General features: G+C 40.6%; 1 protein-coding gene across 2 annotated transcripts; it reads left to right on the top strand.

Annotated features, from left to right (window-relative positions):
- Positions 1 to 1,512: 1,512 nt before the first annotated feature.
- sympk (symplekin) lies at positions 1,513 to 16,289 on the top strand. 2 transcript variants are annotated; one of them, XM_042495103.2, is made up of 27 exons: positions 1,513 to 1,678; positions 2,006 to 2,151; positions 3,541 to 3,606; positions 3,897 to 3,950; positions 4,118 to 4,191; positions 4,299 to 4,425; positions 5,058 to 5,307; positions 5,431 to 5,601; positions 5,762 to 6,001; positions 6,704 to 6,855; positions 6,948 to 7,098; positions 7,794 to 8,016; positions 8,115 to 8,265; positions 8,909 to 9,144; positions 9,330 to 9,411; positions 9,499 to 9,612; positions 9,729 to 9,876; positions 10,116 to 10,276; positions 11,098 to 11,206; positions 11,325 to 11,425; positions 11,598 to 11,688; positions 12,584 to 12,685; positions 13,966 to 14,153; positions 14,351 to 14,527; positions 14,636 to 14,731; positions 15,126 to 15,305; positions 15,884 to 16,289. In XM_042495103.2, exons 2-27 carry the CDS (start codon positions 2,071 to 2,073, stop codon positions 16,049 to 16,051), a joined length of 3,693 nt encoding a protein of 1,230 aa, XP_042351037.2. In that variant the 5' UTR covers positions 1,513 to 1,678; positions 2,006 to 2,070; the 3' UTR covers positions 16,052 to 16,289. The 2 variants fall into 2 exon arrangements, with proteins under 2 accessions (XP_042351037.2, XP_042351036.2); XM_042495102.2 differs by having other exon boundaries at positions 1,514 to 1,682.
- Positions 16,290 to 16,747: the final 458 nt, after the last annotated feature.

Raw genomic sequence — 16,747 nt, 5'->3', positions numbered from 1 at the left:
ATGATTTGAAAGAAAAACTTGTGGTAATGTAACCCCCCAAATGTGCTGTGTGTGTGAGATATAACTCCTGCTGTCTTTCGTTCGTGTTCAGTTAAGATCATCTAAAGTCATGACAAAAATGGTTTTGTACACACACGGGGATGTAAACATTTGCAACTGCTAGCAGAACCTCAATAGATAAAATTATTAAAAAAAAGAAATATGAAATTTTTTCAGAAACAATAAAGAGATGGACGATTATTTCTTATTTTGACTAAATATAGTTTAGTATAATATAGTTTATTTAAAAGCAATGCACAACAAACTATTTACAAGGAGGTCACGGAAAAGGGTTGAACTGTCAACAGCTTGTAGCCAGTGCCCAGCAACTGTGTGTCCATGAGGTCCATCACAGTGCCATAACTGAGACCTCTGCCACTGTTTCCCTGCAATTTTCCCCTATAGACACAAAAATCCCATGTGTATCCGCTCCTGGAGTCTGCCACAACAAAGAGTCTACAGTCCCGTTGAATAAGCATGTCTCAAGTCGTGCGAGCACAGTGGGTGCTTTGGAGGCAACCAATCGCTCATCAATAACAATTTCCTGGTGAGGATGGAAGTTCCTCCTGCAGGCGTTCCTCATCTCTTCATAGAGGGGCTTTATTTTGCAGAGGCGATCAAAGGTTGGGGAGTCTCTGCTTTGCTCATTAGCAGCATCCGCCACCAAGCTACTGAGATGAAGAGACCGCATGATCCTGAGGAACTTCTCTCTGCTCATGACTTGTCTCGGGAACTGCAAGCTGTACAGTTTACTGTCTCGCCAGAAATCGCTAAATGAATAGCATTCAATGACACCCATGTTTACGACCAAAGACATGAATGACAACATGTCCTGCAACTTCAGGTTGATCCACCGGTCAGCAGGTGTGGAGAGGTGAGATAAGCCAAAGTCTGCTGAACTGTTGTCTGGGGGTGATTTATCCTGAAATGCTTTGCTTGAATATGGACTTAGAGTCTTTAAAAAAAAAAGGGGGGGGGTTAGCAACGAGCAACTTCACAAGAAATTGTCAATAAAATAAACAAGAAAATAGCAAAAACTTGAAAGAAATTTACCTGACAAAAAGCAACAAAAAAGGAAACAAAAGAAAAAAAAAGAGAATACAATGCCTGTAAAATACCTCAGTGTGCTACTTACATTCTGTCATAGGTTTTTACAATTTCTGAATTTAAAAAAAATGTAGTGTTTAAACTGGGTAGTCTATTTTTTAGCTTCTTTTCTGCTGTCTGTCGTGCTAATCAGAAAATTGTGGCAGAGGTGCAGAAACACACACAGATTGGGCAAATGATTCCACTCACAGCACGAATAAAGCTTTCAAAGAAATATTTTATTACAATATTTATATTGGGATTAAAGACATACAGTATATTGGGCCATGTGTCACGACACAAATCAATTATTATTGGTGAAACCGCGGGTGGGTGTTCATGTGTCCAGCAGGTGGCGCGGCTTCTGTGCTGCGCGCTCAGAAACCGTAGAAGAAGAAAAAAACACCGCTTTTTCAATTAAACATGGCGGCTTCCCTAGTGGAGCCGAGTTGTTGAATTTATTGAACATGTTTAAGTAACTACTTTATTAAGTCTGCCGTACTATTCACATTAAATTGCAGTTACTACGACCTAGTAAAGAGTCTGTGCGGCAGTAAGTAAGTATCACATATCCGTCATTTTAATGTTAAAAGCAGCTCGCAGGGTTAGCAGCACGGTTAGCATGGTGCTAGCGCGCTGACTCAGAACAAAGTGTTTTTAATAGTAGTACTCGGCGTTTAAGCCTTGCAGTTAATGAGTTGTATCTAATACATGTTCACTTTTATTCAGCTACAAGTATCTAACAACTAAGTCAAATGGTGAGCGCAGAATTTGTAGCGCGAGAACGCAAAGCTACACTGCTAACACTGAACGTCATTGTGTTTAATCTCGGAGGGTAAGAAAGTAGCATCCTGACTGACTGCGGTTTTGTGTTACACAGGTCGCAGTGTTGATAAAGATTTGAAGACCATGTTGTTCACATAGTGAAGAAAGCAGAGCAGCATCATGGAGCTTTCTTCAAAGGAGGGGAAAACTCAAACTTCTCATGCAGCTCCTCATGCTGTCGACATGACCACCAGCGAGAAGGTCAGCTTTACATCCTAATATTGAATTTTGACTGGATGCAGGATTCATGTTGGTATAAGAACAGGCATGGGGTAATGATGATGTCGGCTGGCATTGTTCAGGGAAGAACCAGTAAACCGGTGGCTGGCATCAGACCACAGATCAGACAGGTCGACCTGCTTTACCCTCTGTTTTACAAAACAAAACATGGCCGGTACTCCCTCAGATATCGCGGTGGACAGATATGTCATGATAAAGTACACATGATCAACAGCTCATCATCTTTAAAATATATATATTTTTAAATCATTGCACTTAATTCATGATGTTTAATCATTTCTGGATGTGTGTGCGTGTATATTGCTGAATACACACACATACACAAACACATGCACACAAATATATATATTTGTGTGTGTGTGTGTGTGTATTCTCATTTTTCCTTTACTCTTTGTATTGTTTTCTGGTTATTTCTTGTTTTTTATTGGATTAATGTTCACAGACTGGTTACTCTTCTGCTCATTGTGCTCTTTGTTGTCATTTATCTGTTGTTGAATTTGTCTGTAAATTGTTAGTTTAGGGACTTTTGTTTGTTTGGTTAGTAAAAACTAAATTAAATATTCTTGCAGTGTTACATATATTTGGCTGATCATGTGTGTCATGTTTTGTCTGACAGTAGGCTTCATTTTAGCAACATAATGAAAGTTGCATGGGCAACTTAATTTTACATTATTCAAAATTATATACCCATATATTGCTTCATAAGAAGTATTGGTATGAAGTAGTTGTCTCTATGAAGATGATATATGAAGCTGCAGATGAACACATTTAGTGTCTGATAGGCTGAACTGAGGCATTGGCCAATAAAATAGGTTACAAAAACGTACCCTGCTTAGTTAATAAGCCTTGATTTCTCCTTATATTTGGGACTTTTGCTCTCAGCTTATAGTTGTGTTGCACACAAACAGTGCACACAGTGAAATGGGGAAGAAAAGTTTTGTTTTTAATATGATTAAGTGGAAAATTTCAAGAGTTGGTATTAAAAAAAGCACATCTGCACCCTCAAATCCATGCAAAAACCATGTTTACTATGCAAGCTATTGGTCAGAGACCTTCTTTACGGCATAACCATTGGTTGTTGTGCATTGTGTAAAGCTCTCAGTTGATTACACATCCTTGATAACAAAACTGTTGGCACGGCACGCTTGTTCACTTGACAGTCAAGAAGTTCCAAGAACCCTGAATGGAACCGGTTTAAGAACCAGAGCTAGTTTGATGGAAAAAGGGTATAAGAGAATCAGTGTGGTTGTTGTTGTGCAGCAGGACATCTTACTTCATGTAGTGATTTTCATGTTTAAAAATAAATGTCTGTGTAAGGACAAGTTTATTCACTTTGCTTTTGCGTTCCAGGTGGTGGATCTTCTGAATCAGGCTGCCCTGATATCCACAGATGAGAAGCTTACCGTGCTCAAACAGGTTTGTAGTCTGTTTAAGTCAGGTTTTTACTGTTGTGACATCCAAAAATAATGTCCATTAAAAAGCTGTTTCATAATAATTTGGGCTTCATGTCAATGCAAAATGGGTGTCCCATTTGTGTGAATATGTATTTTCCTAAACACAAGTTTTCCACCCACTTCTTCACATTGCAACATAATGCAACCCGTCCTGGGTGTTCTCCTGCTTTCTGCCCCAGTGTGTGCTGGGATATGAGGCAAACCATAGCCAGTGGAGGACAATACTGAATAATGAACTTATATCATTTTCAGGTCCAGGAGCTCATCATTAACAAGGATCCATCTCTTCTTGACAATTTCTTGGATGTAAGTATACGTGGATGCAGCTGTGGTATTTAGCTGTAGTTTGACCTGAAATAAAGCTGTGTGAATGCACAGGCTGCATTCAGTACAAAATAACACACTGTGCTGCAGAGCGTTAACAACATGATGTTAAACTAAAACTTCTTCCTCTGACTTGTTTCATCCTGTAGGAGATGATCGCCTTTCAGACTGACAAGTCTATCGAAGTGAGAAAAATTGTCATTGGCTTCATAGAGGAAGCGTGGTGAGTTATTAGACAAGCCTTTCAACCTCGTGGCTGTAAATTTAATGTTTTTGAAAGGAAGCGTTTTTGCAGGTTTCTCAGTTGTTTTTGTTGTCTGTTTTCTCCAGTAAAAGGGACAATGAGCTCCTCCTCAGACTGATCGCCAATCTGAACATGTTGCTGAAGGATGAAAGTGTGAATGTGGTGAAGAAAGCCATCCTCACACTCACACAGCTGTACAAAGTGTCTCTGCAGGTAAACACTCATAAATTAAATATTATCATTAACTGCAGTGATACTCAGTGTATGGGCTGCGGACCAAATCTGGCCTCCGATGGGGTCCCAAGTGGCCCCCCAACCATTTTCTAATTCATAATAAAATGAAAGTGATTCACATTGCGAATTTTGTTTGTACCTTTAGTATACATAAGGTGCCAGAGTGCAGAAAACAGCATCAAAATAGAGCTTGTCAAAAATCTGAAAAATGTCCTAAAATCCTAGAAGTGTCCTTAAATCCTAGAAATGTCCTAAAATCTTAGAAACATCCTAAAATCCATGAAATGTCCTAAAATCCTAGAAACATCATAAAATCTAACAAATGTGGTAAAATCCTAGGAGCGTCCTGAAATAGTAGACACATCAAAGAAACTTGTATGTGGCTGCTAAGACTGGCCCCTGGCTTCTTGTCATTTTGCAGAAGTGGCCCCCAAGCAAAGCAAGCTGAGTATCCCTGATCTATAGACTTTGCACTGATTTACCCCACAAAGTGAATGCTTGTAGAGCTGATATATGCCTTTTTAAAAATAGGAATATACAGCAAAATCAAGTTACTGCTGCCAATATCAGTTGTGTTTTCAAAGCGTTTACTTCTGTCTCTTCTTTGCCAGTGGCTGGTGCGCTCCAAAGCAGTGTCAGAGAGGCAGGAGGCATGCTGGGATCTGGTCACACAGATGAAGGGGGATGTTCTGGCCCTGTTGGACTCTGAAAATGATGGCGTTCGCACTCACGCCATAAAGTTCACAGAATCATTGATTATTACTCTGTCACCGCGAACGATAGACTCAGACGTTCCCAAGCGACAGGAGGGTGACATCAGCCTGGACAAAGTTCCCAGAGATCACTCGTACATTCGCTACGGTACGGATAGAAAATCCATTTGACCACTTCTTGTCTTTGTTTTTTTTTTTTTTTTGTTATTTAGTTCATTCAGTTAAAACTCATCTTTTAGAACTGATAGCTTGATGCTCTTGGAATCAACAGATGTTTTATGTGAGGAGGGAAAAACTGCGCTGGAGAAGCTGCTGAAGTTCATGGGCCATCCGGCCATTTCCAGCATTAACCTCACCACAACACTGGGCTCCCTGGCCACTATCGCCCGTCAGAGGCCAATGTTCATGTCAGAGGTGGTGCAGGCGTATGAGACACTACATGGTAAGTGCTTCCAACTCAGTGTTATCATACACACAGTGTCACAACACCATTTAAAACAGATGCTCCGGCAGCCTGATCTTGATCCAAACAAGCTGATAAACTGAGACATAAGTCACTGTACAAAGTGCTATTTTTTTCCTGTTTACTTGAATGTTTTTAGCAAACCTGCCGCCCACTCTGGCCAAGTCTCAGGTCAGCAGCGTGCGAAAGAATCTGAAGCTGCACTTGGTGGCGGTGCTGAAGCATCCCTGCAGCCTGGAGTTCCAGGGTCAAATTAGCACTTTGCTGCTGGATCTAGGGATGCCGCAGAGTGAGATAACCCGCTCTACACCTGCACCGCGCGAGCAGCGCAAAAGGTCTCGCCATGAAGACTACACTGAAGGAAAAAAGATCAAGATGGGTGAGTCGTGACAGCAGTGTCAGAGATTCTGATTTTAAGGAGCTGTATGCGACATTCAGAGCATATCTGTAATTCAGAGTCTGGGGCAGGATTGTTTGAACACAGCTCTCAACATGGAGTTAGCTGAGCCAACAGCAGGCAGGTTTCCATTAACCTTCAAATTGCTCAAATTAAAACAGAAACAGGTCAGTTTTGAAAGAACTCCTATCTATCGCAAAAAAGTTTACACTTGCATGAGGTGGTATTTCAGGTGATTCCAAAAAGCCATATTTCGCAAAGCTGCAATGGAAACACTTTTCTTTGGCTTTTCTAGGTCACATGATGCTATGGCTATGTGCTTGTCAGTAGTAACTGGCTCCCTCATGATGCAGCAGGAGCTACAGGAGCTGTTATTACATCTCATAACTCTCATACATGTTTGCTCCACGTATGAGGCGCTTGCCTTTCCATTATCGCTCACATAACTCGCCTACGTTGCCTTCAATTGGAAATAATAAAAAAAACCTGCAGATGTTTTGAACATCCATCGCCATGTGTCTTGGAACATTATCGCAAGAGGAGAAGTAGCATAACATCACTCAGTAGAAAGCAGTCATCTTGCAGTTGTGTTTTATCGCCATTTCAAAAATATATCGCTTAAGTGTTGCGCAAATCTGTAATGGAAACCCGCTAATTCTAGACTGTTTTTTTCTTTGCATCCAGAGCCAACCCTGATAGAGGATGATGAGGACAAAGAGGAGCCCGCCCCTCTCTCAGTTCCTAAACCAGCTGCCGTTCCAGTAGCACAGTCTGCCATCGACCTCACAGCTGAGTTCCTGCACCCGCTGCTCACCTCTGAGAATGTAGCCAACCTGGTGAGCAGGAGTGGCCTTTTTTTCTCTTTATTTCTCTCCTTTAAGACTGAAAGTGTGGCAGTTCACCATATATATCTCTGTTTGTTGTTCAGGTGCTCATCAGCATGGTGTATCTGCCCGATGTGATGCCGGCATCATTCCAGGCCACATACACACCTGTCGAGTCAGCAGGCACTGACGCCCAAATTAAACATCTGGCCAGGCTGATGGCCACGCAGATGACAGCAGCTGGGATTGGTCCAGGTTAGTGACAAAGACATACAGCAAGAAAAGGCCTTTAAATGTGGGTTTGGGGGTATTTTTGCTTTTGTTTTAAATTCTGTTTTTATTGGTTTATGTAAATGTACATAAAAGCCCACAACCAAAATAGCTTAAATAAAAAGGATTTTTTTAAATAAATGGATAAAAATATAATAGAATGAACAAATAGATGGATGGGGGAAAAAAAGAGAGAGTTGAGTAAATGAAACATGGGTATAAAATAAGTTGAGAGGCAAACAAAAAATGACACTCTGCAGACAACATTATTGGATTAAAAACAAACACATGTAGACAGTGGGTGGCTACTTGTTACACTACAATGTGTTGCTGGTGCTAGTTTACACAGAGTCGAGTCTGATTCTTGAAACATACACTATCCATTTTGTCCAGTTTTCAGTGAAAGCATCCTTCCGAGGTCTCAAATTAAATGTCATTCTCTCCATTGCATTTTTACTGTAGATTACATCAATGCATTCTTCAACACTGGGTATTTCTAATCTTGCCCAAAATGTTCAAATGGTCATGTTAAGTGTTTGAGTTAAAAGGAATGTTTGCCAAATTATGGTGGTCCCTTTTCTTTTTTTTAATGTTTATTTTTGTACTATTAATATTGATATCAGCCACGAAAAATCCCACTGTATATTGTTTTGACTCTAATTTAAATCGTGATATTTTAGGACTTGAGCAGTGCAAAGCCAGAGAAGATGATGCAGGCAAAGACGAAGGCAATGAGGGAGACTCTGGTACTAAAGACCTGCTCATCAAGCGCAAAGTTCCGGCTGTGATGGTGGGACAGGCGATTTCTGTGGTGGGAGGGTACGCAGAAAAGGCTCAAAGCCCAGAGGCTCCCACCACAGTCAAGAGGCTTCCTGAACCAATCCTTCCCACGACACAAACCAAGTGAGTTTCGGCTCTTTCACACAGATGGCAGAAGGACTGTGAGCTTCACCTTAATGTAAGTCAGACTTTTTACCCTGCATGATTTTGTTGTGCTACAGGTTGGCAGGTGCAGGTGGAAGAAAAAAAGTGTTTCGATTGTCAGATGTCATCCAGCCTTTATCAGAAACCCAGATTGAAAAGTTAACCTCCAGGGCAGTTAAACGCATCCTGCATTCAGAGAAGGCCATCGCTCAAAGTGGCATGTCTCATGTAAGTAATCACCCCAAGGATAATTTCTAAATTTTTATGTCTCTGTAACTAATGATAGCTGTGGCCAAAGGCAATATGTTTGTGAGTTCTCCGTATGTCCCCCGTCCTTTCCTCGTGAACGTAATATCTCAAGAATGACTTGAGGGAATTTCTTCAGATTGGCACAAACTTTCACTTGGACTCAATGATGAATTGATTCGAATTTGGTGTTCACGGGTCAGTGTCATTGTGACCTTGCATCCGTCTAATTCTTGTTATCTCAAGAACATCTTGAGGGAATTTTTTTCAGATTTGGCACAAATGTCCACTTTGAGTTACAGAGGAACTGATTAGAAGGTGATTGTCAAAGGTCAAGGTCACTGTGGACCTGTCTGTTGTATTCTCATGAGCTCAATATCTTAAGAACACCTTGAGAAAATGTCTTCAAATTTGGCACAAACGTTCACTTGGACATAACAATGAACTGATAAGATTTTGGTGCTGAAAAGTTAAGGCTACTTTGACCCTTCCTCCCTCTCATTATCATGAACCCTATATCTCAAGAAGGCCTCTGTGTATTTTCCTCAAATTTGGCACAAATGTCCACTTGAGCACTAAACAAGTGCCAGTTTTAGAGGATAACCACAGTGAATCTGTTGGGCAGGTCAGAGTGAAGCTGCTCTCCAAGCTTGTGACGCAGTTTGATGGGATGATGAAAGAAGACGTGCTAGAATTTATTCTGGGCGACATCAGGACAAGGAGTGAACTGGCCTTTTCCCTCCTCTACCAAGAGTACAACAATTACCTCAGCCAGCTGCCGACTGGACTGCTGGACAGCTACGACCACTGTCTCTACACTCTGCTGTCTGGCCTGCAGGAGAAGCCGGAACAGAGGGACGGGTGAGACAAAACGTTTGCTGCACTCCTTTTTTTTCTTCTTCTTCTTCTTCTTCTTCTTCTTCTTCTTATTCTTATTCTTATTATTATTATTATTATTACAGTGATTGAAGTGGAGCACACCATAAGTAACAAAGTGAGCCTATTTTCAGCAAAAACAGAGCCACATTTTACATTGTCTTTCCCAGACTTTTCACCAAGCTGGTCCTGGAGGCTCCTATTATCACAGAATCTGCGTTGGAAGTAATCCGACGTTACTGTGAGGACGAGGTAAGTGACGTGATAAAGACGCGCCGTCTCCCATAGAGCTTGTTCGCTGTATATCCACTCAGTCGTCTTTTATAACCTGTGTTTCAGTCTCGGGTTTATCTGGGCATGACGACACTGAAGGAGCTCATCGTCAAACGGCCCTCGAGGCAGTTTCAGTATCTGCATGTACTTCTGGATCTCAGCTCGCACGAGAAAGAGAAGGTGGTAACATTTCTTGTCCAGATCTCATTAATGTTTTAACTCATCTTCACACAGTTTGCTCAACAGTTTGAGCTTCCGTAGCTGTCGTGTTTTTCATTGACTCTGTTTTATTTCAGGTGCGGACCACTGCCTTGGCTTTTCTCAAGCGTATGTATGAGAAAGAGCAGCTCAGGGACTACATTGAGAAGTTTGCCCTGAACTACATGCAGCTTCTGGTCCACCCCAACCCTCCATCTGTGCTCTTTGGGGCTGACAAAGACACAGGTTCGGAATGCGTTCAGCTATATGTTGCTAGTGGCTGTCACTTATTCATTCTTATACTATATTTTTACGTTTCACCCATAAGCTTACACACACGTGTGAAGTTCAGTTTAGTAAGATTTCAGTTGGACTAACATGTTTTCCTGTATTTTAAAAGTCTAGTTTTAGTCAGATGAACACAATAATTTGAATTTTTTTCCAACATCATGTAATCACACGGACTGTTGTGTTTGTTGAGACAGAGGTGGCTGCCCCTTGGACCGAAGAGACAGTGAGACACTGTCTGTTCCTCTACCTGTCCCTGCTGCCTCTAAACCACCGGCTGGTCCACGAGCTGGCGTCTGTATACACAGAGGCCATTGCTGACATCAAGCGCAGCGTGCTCCGGGCAATAGAGCAGCCCGTAAGTCTCTCCTCACTGCTACTATGTCCTCACTCTGTCAGCCATTTGTCTCTGAACTCCGTTTTAAATGAACTGTTGTCTGTTGTTGTTTAAATGTTATATGACAGAAAAGTCCAGTACTTGTGGATATGAACAAGTTGCTCTAAACCTGATCAGAACCTTCAGTTGAGTTTCTACCAACCATGTTTAAATGTGTTCAGAGGAAAACTTTGATATCTAAACACGATTAACACTAAATAATTGTGCTGAGACAAGAACCCAAAACAGAAATTAAATCACAAATCAGAGTTCTGTGGGTATGAGGAGAAGATCATCCAACAGCCAGCAGTGACATGACAAAATCAACTGAGGGCAAAGTTCAGACTATTGGGCTATATGCCCTCATCATTTTCTTTTTCTGTTTTTAAACACTAAAGTGGGAAAGAGAAATAATAAAATCAAAAATAAATTAGTAGTATTTGTTGCAAAATGACCCCCCCCAAAAAAGAGTAAATAAAAACAAACAAAAAAAATCCATAACAATAATAATTTGAAAGAAGGTCTGGCTTTATAAGGAAAAGAAACAATAGAATTACAAAAAAATATGGATGGTTACAAATTTAAGTTTTTTGTGCATTTTTAAGTGGTTTGTCCACAAGGGAAGGTAAACTTGAGCAAACTGCAGTGCAGGTCATCTTTTGTTAGAGAGCTTTTCATGTTGACAAAAAGTTGAATGATGTCTCCCTCTGAGGAAAGGAACTAAATGCATTGAAATGAAGCAATGCTCCTCTTGAGTTGTGTTGTTTTTGAGTCGTATTCACAGTATTTTTTTCCTTTCATAGATCCGTGGAATGGGGATGAACTCTCCGGAGCTCCTGCTCTTGGTGGAAAACTGTCCTAAAGGGGCAGAGACTTTAGTTACCCGCTGTCTGCACATTTTGACAGATAAAGGTAAAAAAAAAAAACAGAACAACACAAAATGTGGCCAAACATGGAACAACAGCAAAATAGAAGTCTGGGAAATGAAAAGTGTTCATGTCTAAAATAAGTCTCCCTTCTCCCCCTTCAGTGCCTCCTTCTCCAGAGCTGGTGGAGAGAGTGCGAGACCTTTACCACAAACGAGTGCCGGATGTTCGTTTCCTAATTCCAGTCATAAATGGCCTAGAGAAGGTAAAGTTCTGCAACTCATCCCAGTTTTCTTGCGAATTGATTTGGAACAAATGATACTTCTGTAATATGTTTATCACACGACATAAAGAAAATTACAATTTTGATAAAGCTCAGTAGTCATAAAATGTTCTTTCCTGGAGTCCACTCTCACTGTTTTGTTTTTTTCATACAGAATGAAGTCATCCAGGCTCTCCCCAAACTGATCAAACTCAACCCGGTTGTGGTGAAGGAGGTGTTCAACCGTCTTTTGGGCACTCAGCACAGTAAGTCTTTTTTTAAAAATAATTTCTTAAAACATATTTTTGAAGGAAAACTTTTCATTTTAATGACTGATTGGTACATTTTTCATATAGAATTATTTTGTTTTATTTCCTTTTGCTTTGTTTTGAACTAGTGCACATTTTTGTCTTAGCTGTTAACATCATTTTATTTATTGTAACTGTATATTTCTTGTTTTATTCGTATGCACTTTGGGAAGCACTCTGTAGTTATTATTATTATTATTATTGTTATATACAGTACTTATTATTTATTATTATTTCTTCCATTGGTGGTGGACACCATCACCTTCCTTCATTTTTTTTATGGCTCCATGCCAATGATAGCCGTGGTGAGAGGTATTATCTTATCAGGTTGTCTGTCTGTACCTACAGTACGTCTGTTCACGCATATGTATGTACGCACGTCCATCCCATTCTAATTAACACAATAGCTCGAGAACACCTTGAGGGATTTTCTTTTTGGCACAAATGTTCACTTGAAGTCAACGATGCACTGATTAGATTTTGGTGGCCAAAGGTCAAGGCCAGTGTGACCCTGCATCGGTCTAAAGATGTAAACGCGATGTCTTAAGAACAACTTCGGGAAACTTCCTCACATTTGGCAAAAACATCCACTTGGACTTAAGTTTTAACTGATCAGACGTGGTCAAAAGTCAAGGTCACTCATGTCCATCCCCTTCTTGTGAACGTAATATCTCAAGATTTCCTTGATGGAGTCTTTTCAAATTTGGCAAAATCATCTACTTGGACCCAAAGTTGAACTGAATAGATGTTGGTGATTTAAAGTCAAGGTCAGTGTGTCCTCAAGTACATTTTACTCTTGTCTTTCAGGTGAAGGTCTCTTAAGTGTCCTCTCTGTTGTTGTGTTGTCTTCCAGGTGAGGGAAGTTCATCTGTGTCGCCTCTCACCCCAGGAGACCTGCTGATCTCCCTGCACAACATCGACTCAACCAAATGTGATATGAAGTCGATCATTAAAGGTTAGTGTTTGCTGATGAAACCTTCAAACCAAATCATTAAAACACGAGTTTATTTACTGTTTGATAAACAGCCCGTTCAGGGTCTCTGAACAGCAGCTCACTCTAATCTGTTTGTACTGTTGCCCCTGCTATATCATTTTATATTGCATTCACATAAACAACACCATCACTGCCAGATTTAAGAGTTTGACTTTACGAACAACCATCAGAGAATTATATTTTATTTATATTTTAGCCATTCAAGGGACCTTGGGCTAAGCTTTTTTAATAAGCTTTTGTGGTATGTGATGCACTCAACATCAGTAGATGGGTTTCATCAACCCGCAAATTGCATAAATAGTCAATTTAGAAAGAACTCCCATTCATTGCAAAAAGGTTTTTAGGCTCGCTCGAGGTGGTATTTAAGGCCATATTTTGCAAAACTGCAATGGAAACACTTTTTTCACTTTTGTACGTCACATGATGCTATGGCTATGTGCTTGTCAGTAGGAAATGGCTCCCTCATGATGCAGCAGGAGCTACAAGAGGTGTTATTGCATCGCATAACTCTTCAAAAGTTCAGCAGATCATCCCGAAGTTTTAGATCCACAGTTCCTCTTTGAAATTGTTGACTATGACTATGACTATGACTATGTGGCCACTTCCACATATAAGGGTCTTTCCTTTTAATTAGCACTTGCAGCATGCCTACATGGCCTTGGATTGTAATTAATGATATCGAGTGTGGTGGCTGTAATTGAAATAAAGCTGCTAATGTTTTGAACAGCCATCGCCATGCAGAAGTCGCAGAACATCACTCAACGGAAACGCAGTCATCTCGCAGTTGTTTTTTGTCAACATTTCGAAAATAATGTCTACGTTTTGCACAAACCCACCTACTTGCACCCAAATTGCAGTCTGACTGCAGTTGTCCTGACAAATAGAGCTACCCACTTCGAGTGACTTCCCAGTAGTGGCAGATCTATCGAAATGGACTGCTGCATAAATGTTGTAAAAAGAAGCTCAGTCTGTCAGGTTGGAAATATCAGAATGTGCTAGAAATGGGATTAAAATGGGATTAAAAGTATAGGCATTTTATTGGAAGCTCAGTCTGAATATTAGCTCTGTCAGTCAGAACACCAGCAGTACACCACTGCTTCTGTATATTGGGCTTGGATCTGTGATACGTGTGAAATCATGCTTGGCTGAGCCCAGACGGCCTCTCTCAGTGATTAGTTCATCAGTCTCTGTTGCAGATGTAAAACAGCTGGAAATAAAAAAAAATTGTGTCTGTTCTACAGCTACCAACTTGTGTTTCGGGGAAAAGAACGTGTACACGTCGGAGGTTCTGGCGGTGGTGATGCAGCAGCTGATGGAGCAGAGTCCCCTCCCCATGCTGCTCATGCGTACCGTCATCCAGTCCCTTTCCATGTATCCACGACTGGGAGGCTTCGTCATGAACATCCTGTCCCGCCTCATCGTCAAGCAGGTCAGCACCAAACTCCAGCCAAATATTCATGGTTTTTACACTCACTTGTCTGTATTGGTCTACTTCCTTATTCATTAGATTTGATTTTGCTGACCAGTACCATACTGGAAAAATGGTGAAATTTAATAATTTAGTTGCACGTTAATACCATTCAATATTTGACCATTATTACAAAATTGGTTGTTTTTCCCCTGTAGGTGTGGAAGTATCCCAAAGTGTGGGAGGGATTTGTGAAGTGCTGCCAGCGGACGAAGCCTCAGTCGTACAGCGTGCTGCTGCAGCTGCCGCCGGCACAGCTGACGAGCGTGTTTGAACGCTGTCCGGAGATGAGAGAGCCGCTTCTACAGCATGTCCTCTCTTTCACACCTCATCAGGTAAAGAGCCGTTTCCACTCAAACACTGAACCTCACTGGCAGTTCAAACATTCTGCTTCTCTTTGGTTTCCCTTTCATACCACCTGCCTCTGTTTTTCTGTGTAACAGCAAGCTCACATACCTGCCTCCATCATGTCGGTGCTGGAGGCAAATAAAAAACCAGAACCAGAGCCAGAACCCATGGAGCCGGTCATGGAGAGAGAGGTAACCAATGAAGACATACACTTGATTCTTAAGGCCTGCACATTTTCCCTCAAGTAAAATCTTAATATGATATATATGTATTGATTAACTTAAACTGTTAATTGGTAAGGCAGAAATAAATTCCTAGAATTTCACAGTATAGGGGTCATCAACTAGATTAGTCCAAGGGCCAAAATGGTCCTCAGCAGACACTGCGGCATTAATAGTCCCATCATCAGCAATCAGTTTAATTTTTTCATATTTTCATTTGAAAATGGTCAAAAAGGCAGTATTTTAAATTTTTTACAATTCCCAATTGAACAAAAATTACCCAAAATGTTTGCATTAGACTGACCTCTGGTGGCAGGTGATGTGCACTACATGCAAAACATCCTCCCCTCTTTTTATTACACAGGTGGAACCAGTTCCTGCTCCAGTTGAAGAGGAGCCTCCAGTCCTGGTGCAGGAAGAGTCCGAGCCGTCAGAGATGCCAGTCCAACAGCACTCAGCCGTCATGAAAGATGAGGAAGAACAAATGGAGCAAGAGGCGTCTGGACCAGTGATGCATGAGGAAACTGATGGCACGGTTCCCCAGGTGAGTAACACTTAATGTGGGTAAAATCTTTGTAGCATTTAGCTTAAACTTTGTGGAAATTCTGTCTTGCATCTGTGTCATTTAACTACAATGGATGTGATTTTCTTTTTTCTTTTTTTTTCCACATTTGGAGTTGTTAAAAGTAGACCAATTAGACCTTTCCACCTTTACTTTCATGTAATATTTATAACAACCCAGTGACAAATATTAGAAAACCTACTGTACGGGTACAAACAGGACCATTTAAGATTTTCAACAGTTTGCTTTGAATTACAAGTATTTTTTCTCACATGCATTGATTCATAATGAGGGTGTGAACAATCAAATATTTACCAAATATATAAGGTTGAATGCCTGTTAGCCTGAAATTTAACAGGATTTTTTGATTGAACTGCACCTTAATCAACAGACAGCTACTTCTGTGCTCCCCCAAATTATCAGTGAGTTTAATTTTATCATTTGGAAATGATCAAAAGTTGAGTAATCTTAATTTTTAAGATTCACAGTTGACCAAATTTTGACAAGAACTGGAACTTAAAGAAGTTTTACCCTTTAAGCTAATTTTTATTTCTCTTCAGGAGGAGCCGACAAGGGCAGAGGAGAAGGCATCACCACAACCAGAACCTGCTGAGGAGCCGATGGAGGCGTCTCAGCCCGAACCCTCAGACCTCCAGGAGCCTGTCAAAGATGCTGAAGCTGACATCACAGCGGCCGAGGCTGAGGACAGCAGCGAAGTGGCAGAGTGACGACTCACAAAAAAAGCACTCAAAATAAACAGACTTTTCTCTTTTTTCCAAATATCCCAGATTTTTCAGGATTTCATGTCAATAAAAAGCTCTTTGTTTTTTGGTTTTTTTTTGTATTTGTAGAAAAAGATTTTGAGAGGAAAGAAAAATCACGATAACTTTGTTTTTGAATGTCATATTCATTCATGTGATGATAATGATGATGAATAGACAAATAAATAAGCAAAATGCTGGTTAACTGCTTCAGCTCTGTTTGCTTCTCAAAAGAAGTCCTGGATCTCAAGATTTGGATGTGTGCTAACACTTATATCATCACGGTACACGTATTTACAATTAACTGTTTGCTTATTCTTGGCGTGTCAGTGACGTCATAGGAACACCAGTGTCATGGTGCGGCAGAAGGAGCTCCTTCAGGGTTTTTTTTTGCATTCTTCCCCAGTCGATCCATCAACAAAGAAATACTGGGATTTTTCCAGCAACATAATCCACACGCTTATGTATGGCTGGTTTTGTGAATTCAGGACCTGCAGTGAATTATCTGTTCCGTGGTCAGATGGTTTCAAGATGTAGATAAATAAGTTCAATACATGCAGTTTGACTTTTTAACACAACATCATTGCAATGAAACAAGTTTGTGGTTTAGATGTAAAAAAAAAAAAAAATAAAAAAGTTTAACATTTGTGCTCAGCTAAAAAC

This window comes from Plectropomus leopardus, chromosome 10 (assembly GCF_026936395.1).
Source record: "Plectropomus leopardus strain MGB_pleo_1.0 chromosome 10, ASM2693639v1, whole genome shotgun sequence".
In the NCBI taxonomy this organism is placed as follows: Eukaryota; Metazoa; Chordata; class Actinopteri; order Perciformes; family Serranidae; genus Plectropomus; species Plectropomus leopardus.
This window is presented reverse-complemented; position numbering and strand designations above follow the sequence as displayed.

What these genes read in the sequence shown, in the direction of transcription:
- sympk (XM_042495103.2), top strand. Translation starts at nt 2,071, where the DNA reads ATGGAGCTTTCTTCAAAGGAGGGGAAAACTCAAACTTCTCATGCAGCT. An exon ending in TCCGGGCAATAGAGCAGCCC is followed by an intron (nt 10,277 to 11,097) that starts GTAAGTCTCTCC and finishes TTCCTTTCATAG; the next exon opens with ATCCGTGGAATGGGGATGAA. An exon ending in CCCGCCTCATCGTCAAGCAG is followed by an intron (nt 14,154 to 14,350) that starts GTCAGCACCAAA and finishes TTTCCCCTGTAG; the next exon opens with GTGTGGAAGTATCCCAAAGT.